The sequence below is a fragment of the Phragmites australis genome, chromosome 1 (assembly GCF_958298935.1).
Source record: "Phragmites australis chromosome 1, lpPhrAust1.1, whole genome shotgun sequence".
NCBI classification, from domain to species: domain Eukaryota; kingdom Viridiplantae; phylum Streptophyta; class Magnoliopsida; order Poales; family Poaceae; genus Phragmites; species Phragmites australis.
Window position 1 is genome coordinate 50,068,147 of NC_084921.1, and position 12,820 is coordinate 50,080,966.

At 47.9% G+C, this 12,820-nt stretch overlaps 2 protein-coding genes across 2 annotated transcripts; one reads left to right on the forward strand and one right to left on the reverse strand.

Moving 5' to 3' along the window:
* Positions 1-578: 578 nt before the first annotated feature.
* Positions 579-2,779, forward strand: LOC133925009 (glucan endo-1,3-beta-glucosidase 14-like). Its single transcript, XM_062370800.1, has 2 exons — positions 579-798; positions 1,531-2,779. Exons 1-2 carry the CDS (start codon positions 735-737, stop codon positions 2,682-2,684), a joined length of 1,218 nt encoding a protein of 405 aa, XP_062226784.1. The 5' UTR covers positions 579-734; the 3' UTR covers positions 2,685-2,779.
* Positions 2,780-9,876: 7,097 nt separating this feature from the next.
* On the reverse strand, positions 9,877-11,475 carry LOC133925012 (uncharacterized). Its single transcript, XM_062370815.1, has 2 exons — positions 11,284-11,475; positions 9,877-11,171 (listed from the first exon to the last, which is right to left on the reverse strand). The coding sequence occupies exon 2, from the start codon at positions 11,037-11,039 to the stop codon at positions 10,155-10,157; it is 885 nt and encodes a 294-aa protein (XP_062226799.1). The 5' UTR covers positions 11,040-11,171; positions 11,284-11,475; the 3' UTR covers positions 9,877-10,154.
* Positions 11,476-12,820: the final 1,345 nt, after the last annotated feature.

Below are 12,820 nucleotides of genomic sequence, written 5' to 3' on the forward strand. Positions count from 1 at the left end.
GGTGGATTAGTGGGGTACTTTACCTCTGTCCCCTATGGATCAAAATTTAGATTTACTCTATCTACGTCTTAGACAGATTTTTATTGCAACATATATACTAATTTTGTCAATATTTAATTTTTTTTTCTCTGTCACATTCTGTGCGCATGTGACGATGGTGTAAATGAGTAATGAATTATACTAATGTTTTTCAAAAATATCTCCAAAATATCTCGTTCGGAGTGGCACATGAAATATTTTGTCGAGAGGGATGACCAGTCTGGACGCGGCTCATGCATGCAGCAACTGTGGCTAGTGGGAGCCGCCGCCGCAAATCCCAATTCTCACATCGAAAACCCGACCATTCTCCGCGATGAAACAGGGATAGAGGTCGTAGGCGCCGGAAGCGTAAAGGGACTGGCGTGACCGAGGCGACGCGCACGTGCCGGTGGCGGTGGCTCGCCCGCCGGAGCAGCCGACCTGAGAGGGGAGAGATATTATTTTCGCTTTCCCGACCTGAGAGGGGAGAGATATTATTTTCCCTTTCCCATTTCCATGCGCGTATGAAAACACATTTACCGATGGAGATGCGGCGAGACGGCATCACCGGGAGTATAAAAACCGAGGGGGCGGCCAGGCCACCAGTCCCGAGGAGAGGAGTTTCCCCTGTACTGTGCTTAATGCGAACGTAACTGGCTACCCACCCCGTATCGGCGAATAACAGAGGAAGGAGAAGGAGGGAAGGCGAAGCGGAAATGGGGCTCCGCGTCCGCACCTCCTCGCTGCTGCCTCTGGCGCTCGCGCTCGCGCTCGTCTCAGGTAATTCGGTGGCGGCTTGCTCGCTCCTTGCTTGTCTTCATGTGAATTCTCTCCTCCTGCTTGTGCTCTGTTTTTGCCGCCATTGCCGTTGGTTAGTCTCATGTACGTCTGTCCTCGTGAATTCTTCTAGTTCTTTCGAGTTCTGGGCGCGATTCTTTGTTTCAATTTCCATAAGAAATTAAGAATATAGGATACTTTTCCGTTTTGTTTGAAGAAGTTTGAGGAATATTTCGAGTTTTCAGTAGGAACAACACCGAAAGAAGCTATGAACCAGAGTATGGAGCTCTGAGATCCAGCAAACTTGATTAGAATTGTCTTTGCAAATAACTACGAGGTCATTTTCTCGCGATTAATTGAATCCAGCTGCTGTGTCAGCTCTGATGCGCACCCATGCTTCCGATATGGAAGTATATTAACTGTGCAGCGTCATTATATGATTTTCTTGCTGAAACCACACACTTTCCAATTGACCCATGTTCTACGATAATCCCATCTGCTTACATACATTATTGATTAGGTAGTCCTTTTTCGAACGATTTTTTCTGCGGCTTAATCACGAAAGCGACTTGGTACCTAAAGTATTCCATGCTTCTGTCTGAAAAGGGAATTTTCAATCCCGTTTCAGAAATCTTATCGTTGAGAAAAATCGGATCGTCTGGCAAAAAAGGAACATTATCTTGGTAGCAATTAGTGCGTGATTTCTGACTGCTAAGCTCGCCGTGTGTTTCGCAGTGGACCTGGTGTCGGCGCAGAATAAGTTCGGCATCAACTACGGGCAGATCGCCGACAACCTGCCGGACCCGAGGCAAGTGGCAGGGCTCCTCCAGTCGCTGAACGTGAACAAGGTGAAGCTCTACGACGCGGACCCCAAGGTGCTGACGTCCTTCGCCAACACCGGCGTTGAGTTCATCATAGCCGTCGGCAACGAGAACCTGCAGTCCATGGCCGCCAACCCCAGCGCCGCCCGCCAGTGGGTGGCGCAGCACGTGCAGCCCTTCATCCCGGCCACGCGCATCACCTGCATCACCGTCGGCAACGAGGTGTTCACCAGCAACGACACCGGCATGATGGCCAGCCTCCTACCCGCCATGCAGGCCGTCCACGGCGCGCTCGGCGACCTGGGCCTCGGCAACCAGGTCATCGTGTCATCGGCGCACTCGGTGAACTTCCTCGCCACCAGCTACCCGCCGTCGTCGGGCGCGTTCCGGGAGGACCTCGCGGAGTACATCCAGCCGCTGCTCGACTTCCACGGGCAGACGGGGTCGCCGTTGCTGATCAACGCGTATCCTTTCTTCGCGTACAAGGCGAGCCCCGGGAGCGTGTCCCTGCCGTACGTGCTGTTCGAGCCCAACCCAGGCGTGCGCGACCCCAACACCAACCTCACCTACGACAACATGCTCTACGCCCAGATTGACGCCGTGTACGCGGCCATGAAGGCCATGGGCCACACGGACGTCGGCGTGAGGATCTCGGAGACCGGGTGGCCGTCCAAGGGGGACGAGGATGAGACCGGCGCTACCGTACAGAACGCGGCGGCGTACAACGGGAACCTGATGCAGAGGATCGCCATGAACCAGGGTACACCGCTCAAGCCCGACGTGCCCGTCGACGTGTACGTTTTCGCGCTGTTCAATGAGGACATGAAGCCCGGGCCGACGTCGGAGCGGAACTACGGGCTTTTCTACCCCAACGGCTCGCCGGTGTACTCGATCATTGCCGGCTCCGGCGGTGGGTCGGGTCCAAGTGGCTCGCTCAACCCGTACTATACGTCCATGTTCTCCTCCTCCTCCTCCAAATTGGGGGTAAGAACAACTTGTTTGACTGAACGAGTACTGCTGCTGCTGCTGTTGCAAGTAATTGTATTGCTCCTACAGTCATACTGTTAATCAGCACGAGTATTCTCTTGCTGTTTAGTGATACATTGTAATCCTGTATACGAAAACGCGCATATCAATTCATGAGGTAGACCTAGATTCCGAAATTTTGCATGACAGTGAGATTTTCCAAAAAGCTCGTCTCTTTTCTCTTATTCCCCTAGCAATGATCTGAAAAGGTGAACTTTTCCTCCCTATGCACAAACCTATCGAGATATGGAAACATCTAAAGGTAAGGTCGATAGATGGCCGGGCATCATGGAAAGCGCGGGCATTTCAGAGTGTTTGACCGAAAGAACGAAGCATAACATTTACCGTGGCTTGAATGGTTTTCAAAGCTTAACTGTGCAGTTCTTTCGGCGGCAGGCTGAAAGGGGCATGCGAAAACCCAGCGACGGCTCGTTTCTGAACTTTGTTTCCTGGTCGCTTTCAGATAACGTTTCCGACGGGGGTGGTTGTCCTACTCGCCGCATTATTGGTCCGAGCTTCGTCCACACGTACCGCCCAGATAGAAAAGCTTACAAATCATTGGGGGCTTGTCACATCTTAAAATTCTGATTTTAGGTTATGAGTATTTTAAAATAATAAAATAATTTTTTTTAAAAATGTGAAAGCTCTTTTAAAAATTTTAGAATTTAAAAAGAATTTATTTTGTGTGATAAAAAATATATTTATAAAATATTAGAATATGTTATAGAATTTTAAGGTTGGATAAATTCTTGTTCCATTTTTTTCATATCATCTAAAAATCATCCGTGGATAATCTTATCTCACGTACTTCAGATCTAACCCGACGTGCACTGTCTTTCCTCAAAGTTTTTCTCTCTAGCCTGTGACTGCAGAACCGCAACATGTCATCAACCTTGCATCACGTTGGATTGCTAGCAGGACGGCCCATATGTGTGCTAAAGCCAACCCAAACCAGCTCACTTGCACGTGCATGTACCTGATCGTTTCCATCCACCTCCAAACGACGTCGTCCATTCGCCTGGCCACCGCGACCGCTCAACTACCCATCTCCATGGCACTTGCCCTCCCCTCTTCCCCCATCATTTCTTCGTTCAATCCCCCACGTCAATCCAATCTTTATTCCCCTCAATTCAATATCAAAAAATTGCTGCTCTAAATGTCTCTAATGGCCATAATGACAATTCAAGCCAGCTGCCAGTTACTCCTCGTCGTTAGCCTCGTCTTTTCACTCAGATTCGGAGTTCAAGATGGTTTAAAATGCAAATCTTGACAAAATCCAAAGTGGTAGGTCTCATCGAGAGCTTTGATTTGCAACTATTGAAGTCCCCATTTGGATAATGGAGCTAGAAGTTATGATCCCCAAAATCAGTGCTATACAGATTAGACTGAATTCAAATAGTTTCTCTTGTGACGCATGTTTGGAAATCAAGATGGTGTTTTCAGAAGTTCCAATGAATACCAAAGTTGTAGATATTTTCGAGTACTACAAGATAGAGTCCAAAAACTTCCAATTTGGTATCCGAAAGGTTGATTTATCATTCTATTAACATAGACCTGTGAATTAGCGTCGCTCAATCGAATCACAACTTGGGCCTAGGCCATGGCCGGCTTGCATCCCACCTTAGCTCACCAGCACGATGTTACTAGACCCATAAAAAGGGACCAGCACACCCTCCCTTGCCCTTTTTCCCACGTCCACCAACCCAAAGCCGCCGCCCCGACCTACCGGGTGTCGTTCGCCATCGCGGACAGTCATATTATCGTAAGTTGGCATCCGTGTTCCCAGTGATCTGTCTGCCAAATACCTTGATCTTTTGCCAAGATGTGACCCAGGTTGTCCCCCATGATGTCCCAGGATATTTTGTCCATAGGAGGACAGACGACGTCGGGATCTACGTCGCCATCTGTGCTGCTCTGTGTCTGGCCGCGTCCAAGGTGCGAAACGAAGAATTTATCGGCGTTCCTGATGATCCAGTTAAGATCCAGTCAAGAGACCCACGTCACCATGTAGAACTTCGATGGAACCTCAGGATCCCTAAAGGGCTTGACCAGATATTCATCTGTGCGATGGGAACGTGAGCCCGAATTCCAGAGTCTCCGTGAATCCTTCTTCACCAATCGTCGCAGCAAGGTGAGGACCCCGGACCAGCCCCTTCTCCTCCTCCTTTCCCCTGTTTGGATACCATTAGTGATCCCTAACCGAACCTCCAACCCTGGCCAAAGCCCGATCTATGATGCAACGGTCATCACCATCGCGGACATGTGCACCGTCGCGGATGGCATTGACATTCCCCAGTCGATCAGAGGTTGGATCGCCATGCCCTTTGATAGCACGTGCCCCTGTATGTCCCACATAACCTCACCAAACCGATTGTCCATTAGAGCCTTGAAGCCACCGGGATTATGATCGTCGTGCTACTGCCCCAGTCTGGAGTTCTACGCATGCAGTGCAGGCTCAAATCGCGTTCCCAGGTGAATCGGACTCCAATCCCTAAGTCCTTTGGCCGAGACATGCCTCTGATAGTCCTTAACATCCTCCCAATTTGGGTTGTCCAAATCTGCACCGGAGCAATCGTACTAGACGTCGGTGTTGCCACTGCCTTGTCTGGATAAGTTATGCGTGTGCACTGAAGGTTTAGTCCGCGTTCCCCATCAATCTAGCAGTGGTTTTGATGTACCGACTGTGTCACGGTGTGTTACATCACATCTTCTTCAGATACACATGAGGGTCCCCTCAGATCTGCAGCGTTGCCACCAGGAACGTGATCCCAACCTCCAACATTGTTGCACAATCTCGCCAAAGTCCCGATCGATCTCCCTCTATGGGGATGATCTGTCAGAACCGCCATCACGGCATCGTTTTCTAAGGAAAACACTTTTTTCATATGGTTCCCCAAAACACAACCAATCTCCGGTAACGCGCACATATTCTTCGATGTCTCTATGCGTGGCCACGTAACCTGGGAGCGTTTGTCATTGTTTTGCCGCTATCTCAGAACCTCTCTGCCAAAACCAACCATAATTCATCCAACCGTGCACCTCCCCACCTTTAGCTCACTGGTGTGCGTGTCCTTTTGTACCCTGGGTCAAGTTGAGCCCTCCATGAGTTCATGGTTGCGTAGTGACTCTGTCTGCACCATCTTCATCAACTCCGGACCTTTCTCCCACCGGCGATGGCAAGAGGCCACCGCCGGCCGACTCCTCCATGCCAAACTCCCCTGCTCTGCTCTCTCTCTCTCTCTCTCTCTCTCTCTCTCTCTCTCTCTCTCTCTCTCTCTCTCTCTCTCTCTGTGTGTGTGTGTGTGTGTGTGTGTGTGTGTGTGTGTGTGTGTGTGAATCCCTAATAACCCTCCAGAGATCCTTCTGTTAAAATAGAATTCATCTCTTAAAATAGAATACACGTTAGCCCCTGCCTTTTATAGTTAATTCTGTTCCAGCCCTTATTATTCAAATAGAATTCATCTATGAAAATCTTGTTCAGCGAATTTCATTCAAATCCAAGCAACACTCTACGAATCCGCCTAAATCTCGTATCATATCCAACCATAGAGTTTTTTATGATGTGATGCCTCTGTTTGATGTATTGTTCTTAGTTATTTTTGTTTTCTCTTTTGTCAGTTGTTCCTGCGAGTAGACGACTGCGTTCCGAAGCAATACGAGGATCTCCAAGAGCAATAGTTTAAAAATCGATGATATGCAAAGTCAAGACTTCAAGATATGCCAGAACCGAGTTTACGAATATCACTGAGCAGCAGCTAGGCAAGCGTCCTTGAACATCTTGCACCTATTTTAGGACTTTTATATTAATTGTTGATCATTCTTGCATGCTTGTCTAATTTGCAATCCCATAATTAGGGTTTACTAGATTTTGTGTGATTATCCTTGTCGTCGTTGATGAGTCATGTGAAATGAATGGTAGATATGTTAGTTGCTGTCATGGTTAGGGTAAATGTTAATCTTGACTAATGTTTATGCAACAAAAATCAGATATGGTAATCTTGTAGCAACATGGTATAGGGATACTAACTGGATAGTTGGTTTGAGGTGATGCTGCACAGTAGGTTTGTGGTTGTTCTTGTATGGGATCTTAAGGACCGGTTCTTTAAGCATGTAACCAGGCTAAACCGTAACCATCCATGGGGCCTATATGGGTACAGTCTGGCCAATTAATTAACCACACCTCCCGTTCTGTAAGCATCATTAGACGGTTGAGTGGCACAAGAGGGGGTTTTTGCAGCGATGTAATCGTCTATTAGCGGTGAAACCTCAGTGGATGCTTGCGGATCGGTATGAGCTTTGTAAAGGCTTTGTAGTGATCTCCCGGTGCACACCTCGGAAGTGTGTAAGTACTTGGCTAGCACTGTAACATGGAGACTGTCACCTGGTAATGCAGTTGATGAAATCACGGCTCGTGGGAAAAGGTGGGCAAACTCTGCAGAGTATAAAACTGATCAATCAGCCATGCTTACGGTCAATAGCAACTTGGACTTCTTCTTTATTATTTAGGATCAGGGGTAGCCAGGTAATGGGATTATCTGGTGAGTTATGGTAGCCGGATATAGAATATCAGGTGAGTTTGGTAGTCGATGAGATCCGATGAGCTGTTCTTCTTATTTAAGTTGTATCTTCATATTTAGTTAATATGATGTCTGTTTTTTGGAGTTATAAGTTAAGATTGTTTAGTGCAGTAAACCAGTGTCTAACATTTTCTTTACTTTAAATTATCATGTCATACTTTCTTATACTTACAGAGTATGATATGTATTTACACTTACTATTTCTAATAATAAATATTGCTCAGTTAAAAAAGACTACAAAGAGATTAAGGAAGCTAAAGGCTATAATAAAGACGCAACATCCTAGGTCATGTTTCTTCTAGTCGATTGTCTGTAGTGTGCCTGAAGTTTTCGTTGGAATTTCCTTTGTTTCTTCTGCCGCTGTTTAAAAACTCAAGTATCTACTATTTCAATAAAATTGTTTATTCGATATAGAACTGTATATTACTGATAATATCACTGTATGTATGATGATATTGACCCTAATATATATATATATATATATATATATATATATATATATATATATATATATATATATATATATATAATGTATCTGATTATTATTTTGAAAAACTGCGCATGACAGGGCTTCCCTTCTGACTGACTCAATCCGGTCTGAGTTGTCATCAACACTCATCAGAGCCGGCGGGAGCATTGCCCTGACAGACAGCGAGGTAACTGAACTCGTCTTAATTTTTTTCCTCCACTAGTCCACATGGCAATGAGAATTCCAACCCAACGGTGTGCAAGAGTTGCTCTCAGCCTGGCTCGAGCGGTTAGGTAACAGGTCGTGTCCAAGCTGCGACACTCTGGCCATTAGCTTCTGGTGAGCCATGTGAAAGGATGTCTAGAAATCGTACTCGTCATGGTCACCTGCCACGGGCGGATGGCGCCCCGTCTGTTCAGGTTCGTTCGACGGTGCAGCGCAGCTAATCCCATTCTGGTGAGGGCGCCGTCCGAACGAACCAACAAAACCACCGTGAGTCGTCGTCGAAACCTTTCGCGTCATCCGCAAGGATTCTCTGCTAGTAACAGCCACTTGTTGCTAGTCAGCTAGTCGAGTCACTTTGAAACCTGAAAGAACAAGATGAACAGTCAAAAGAAGTTACCTGAACCGGTTCTTTAGCAACGGCAAGCACATGAGTCAAGCTCATAGAACCTGTACTACTACCATTCATTTTCTTGTTCTTGTTCTGGGTGAGGTTATTGTGTTCATTCATCACATAATTCATATAAGATTGCACGCTGATCAGTATACCTACAGATGTACATTTCATTGAGGATAACATACTTGAATTTCAAAATAAAAGGAATATTATGAATAAAAAATTATATCAAGTCTAGTCGTGCAAATATACAGGCTACCTTGCTAGTTTGTTGTCAAGGAAAAATATTTTCCTTTACTAAAAAAATCAGGAAAAGACCTTAGCTGTGACGGTGGCAAAGTGAGATCAAATGTCATCGACAATTTCAGTGGTACTCTGGTGCTACACCTGCACCCATGGATGGGTTTTAAGTCTGAAAAACTAATCATCCGTTTATGTCGTGGGGTGTTCAAATGTTCAGAACTCTATAGCCTAAGAGGCGTAGATACCGTAGCAAGCAAATTGTGGTGCAGCCCTGCGGCGGTTACAAGGCGACGGTGATCAAGCGGTCAAGCCGCAACCGTGCACCCGTCGACCTCGGTGCCCACACTACGGTACGATAGATTGGTAGGTTGTGGTACGTTGAGGCACCGGTGTAGGGACGACAACGGATCAATTTCCGCTGGGAAATACTTCTCATACTCGTCCCTATTTAGCTATTGAAAAAAAATTCTTCTATCCTCATTCCCACGAGTAATTTTGTGGAGATTGGATTCGTAACAGGATGTAAAATTAAATTATATTTGATTATTTTTATATATTAATAATATGTACGTAGTATAAATAAGTAATTTATTGATGCATATAATAGTAATTAATACAAGATTGGTTAAATATCGTACGTTAGATAAAAAATAATAAAAGTAATTTATTATTTACTCTATGTAATGTAATATTTTATACATTTATACACTAATATATATGTAATATTTTATACATTTATACACTAATATATATATATGATATTAGAAATATAACGAAGAGAGAGCGTGTCTTCCCGTCCCTGTTCCATATGAGTTGGTGAGAACGAAATCTCTCCGTCTCATCTCCTAATAAAAAAATTCCCCACGAAAATTAGGTATCCATCGATATCCCTACACCAGTACAGGCGCGGTGTACCAAGTCGAGAGTGAAAACACCTTTGACCATAGCCTAACACTTTTTTTAGGACGACGATGTATTCCAGGCGCCTGAAAAACACGATTGGACTCGGTCGATGCCTCCTAGCCACAGGATCTGCAACGGATGGCCTAGACTGTTTCTCGTTCCTCCCTCGGGTTCGGCACTGTTCTTGGTCTTCGCATTCACAGCGTTCCCAGCTCCCCGCGCCGCTTGCCTGCGCCCGTCTCAGGCGACTCTGTTGGTGCCGGATCCGCCGCACTAATCAATCCATAGCTATAGGCCGACACTGGCAACTTGCCCCTGAATTCGGATCACGATTTGATGAGCACGAGAGGACTCACACGATCACACGAGAAAAAGATGTATGAAGAAACGTGTCACTCTGAAGTGAAGTCTGAACTCTGAAGGATAGTTGCAATGAGAAGAGAGACACGAATGGAGCACATTGTGTGCTTGTTATTACTGAGGTATGTACACCGTGCACCGATCATTGGTTCCAACAAACAGGCTCTTCCAAAGTGCAGAACTCCAAACAGCAAAACCCATCGAAATCCGACACTCGCATTTCTAGGCCAGTCTCCAATCACCATCAACCAAGACCGTGCCCATCCCTCGCTGATGGATACAGCTCGAGACAGCTTGAGCTCACCTATCACCCTATCGGCAACCAGCCAACCACGGCACGGTCACTTACAGGGGGACCCACCAACGACATATCCCTGGTCCAGTCTTTTCCCGCCATCGCCACAACCTAATTTACCGGCCGCCCGGGCCCAATGCTCAGTCTCTTTGCTTTCGGACTTCTCATCCTCGTCGGCCGCCGCCGCCGCCAGCGCCTCGTCTCCCCATGAAGCGGCTCTTCTCCCGGACTTGAACCTCCGCATTCCTGCAATGCCCGGCTGCTGCTCCTCCCCGTCCTCGTCCTCCAACGCCATCTTCTTGGCCGCGCCGCCTCCTAACCGGCCGCAGTCGTCGCACCGGAACATGGACACCACCCCGTGCCACCACCCACGGCGCCGGAGCCGGAGCCGGCGCCGTCCGTGACGCTCCCGGTCGGACAGGACCTTGCCAATGCATGACACCTTGGGCGACCGCGGCTCTGCCTCGCCGTCGCCCCTGCTGCCGCCGCCGACGCCACCGCTCGCGCGCTTGTCGGGCAAGATCCGGCCCTGCGACGCCCGGCGCCGGGAGAACGGTGGGCGGATCTTGGCCGGGAGGCCGAAGAACGTGGTGCCAGCCGCGGTGGGGGCCCCGGCGACGCGCGTGGAGTTGGACCGCGTCTTGGCCGAGATGGGGTTGGAGGTGCCGGCGGCGGCCGCCTTGGGGTTGGTGCTGCCCTTGGTGGAGTCGTCCCGCTCGTATATCGGGTTCAGCTCCGAGAACGCCACTTCGTCGCTGATAGGGATGGCTATAGACTCGGGAGGGAAGTCCGGGTCCGGCGGCGGCGGCATCCGCGGCGGCGAGGCGTCCCCGCTGCTCCCCGCGATGACCGTCTCGCACGACACCTTCCTGTCCCCGGCGCCAGCGCCCGCCACGCCGCACACCAGGCTCTCCAGATCAACCTGAGGCATTGCGCTCGCACGCACGCAGCTCGCGCCGCTGCCCACCTAGCTCTGCCTCGAGGTAGGGCAGAGCAAGAGATTACGCTAGCAGCTAGGAGTAGGAGCAGAGGCAGCGAGAAGTGGTTGCTACTAGGCGCTTCCCTGCAAAATTCAGATGAGGTAGACAGGGGAGAGGAAGCAAAGCACAGCGAGGCTGCATCAGCAGTGTTCAGAGGCTATCCTATATAAATAATAGTGAAACAGAAAATGGCACCTCTGAAACGAAACAAACTCCAAAAACGGATCTCGACTATTCGTCTCCCAAAAACACCAGTCCCAGTGAGCTGAATGGAGTGGAGTGTTTACCTACTAGCAACTGACTAACTGAGGTTAAAAAGGAAATGACAATGGCATCCTAACAATGCAGCAAGCCAGCAAGCAAGTGGTCCCTGTAAAAGCTCCCTAGTTACAGAGCAGGGCTATAATTCTGCAGAGGCTTCAGTATTTACCTAGTCCACGATAATGGTGAAGCAGACAGGAGTGGCCAAGGCGATTTTATGCCGATCTGGAGTCCTCCAACAGTGCCCATTTTCTGCTGTGGCCCTCCCGATTAACAAGCTTAGTCTTTTCATTTCAGCCTGGAAAGGCCAGTGATCCGCTGAGACCGATATGTCTTCTAGTTACGCAGCAATGGGCACCAAAATGTGATGCACCTGTTCGCAAATAAAAAACAGTTGCGCCTGCATCAGGCAGTCGACAACTGTCTTCGGTTGAGAACAATTTCACCACATCTAACAACTATCACGATCAGACTACACCATACCCAAACCTCACCCAGCAGCACACCAGTTTTTTTTACAGAGAGGTCAGAAGTACGATTTTGATGGGTAATTTTACAGTGCAAAGGTGATCATGAACAGAAACAAGGGAAAGGCTTGGTAAATGGAATCAAGGCCAGTTCTTGGCAGTTGGCACAAGGGTGCTGTTCGGCTATCACATGGCCATGTCGGACTGGGTAGCGAGTAGCAGAAGGCATCAGCGGGGCACCAGACCAATTGGTACTATTTTGTTGCATTCGCGGCACATATAGCGGTAGTCTTTGATCGATGTGCTGTGTGCAAGGACTGTGCTTTAGCTTGTAAACGTGCCGTTTTGCGCAGTCCTCCAAGTTCCAGGCTCGCCAAACATAGCAGGCTAGCAGCCTTACATGAGAGGAGCACAAGACCTTGTGAAGTGACTGAAGCCTAACAATACTAGGAAAGAGAAACCTGAATGGCCCTAGGCAACTACAAGCCACTGACGGCAGAGCCTGCAGTGATTAGACATAGGGACCTTAAGTATTTCATATGACTTTTATCTTAGTGGTACAAAGATAAAAGGGAGAGTAGCCTTCAGAGTACGAAACCCCCAAGATTTCTGAAATGGAGATGCAAGACAAGATCTAGAGAGTATCAGTGTGTCAACTTCGAAGTGATGTAAAGCCTCGGAAGTAAACCGAGTTGCATCTTGATTCCAAAGAGGTCCGTACTTTGACCTCGGTCAACAACCCCACAAGCTCCCGTGGGGTCGGAATTATTGTACTCTGCGACAGATTCACATTATGAAACAGTGACGAATGAGACGAGGAGCCAAATTAAGATCAAGTGTCAGGTATGATAAATTGAAAATAATCCAATGGAATCAATTTCTGCAACCAAGAATGCTTCTTGAATCTTAGTAGGCTAATGATAAAAAGGCATCAAAGGCAGATTTCTGAACTGGAGCACCCAAGTCAAAGCTATAGCAGAGTATCTTTGTCAAAGCATGTCACA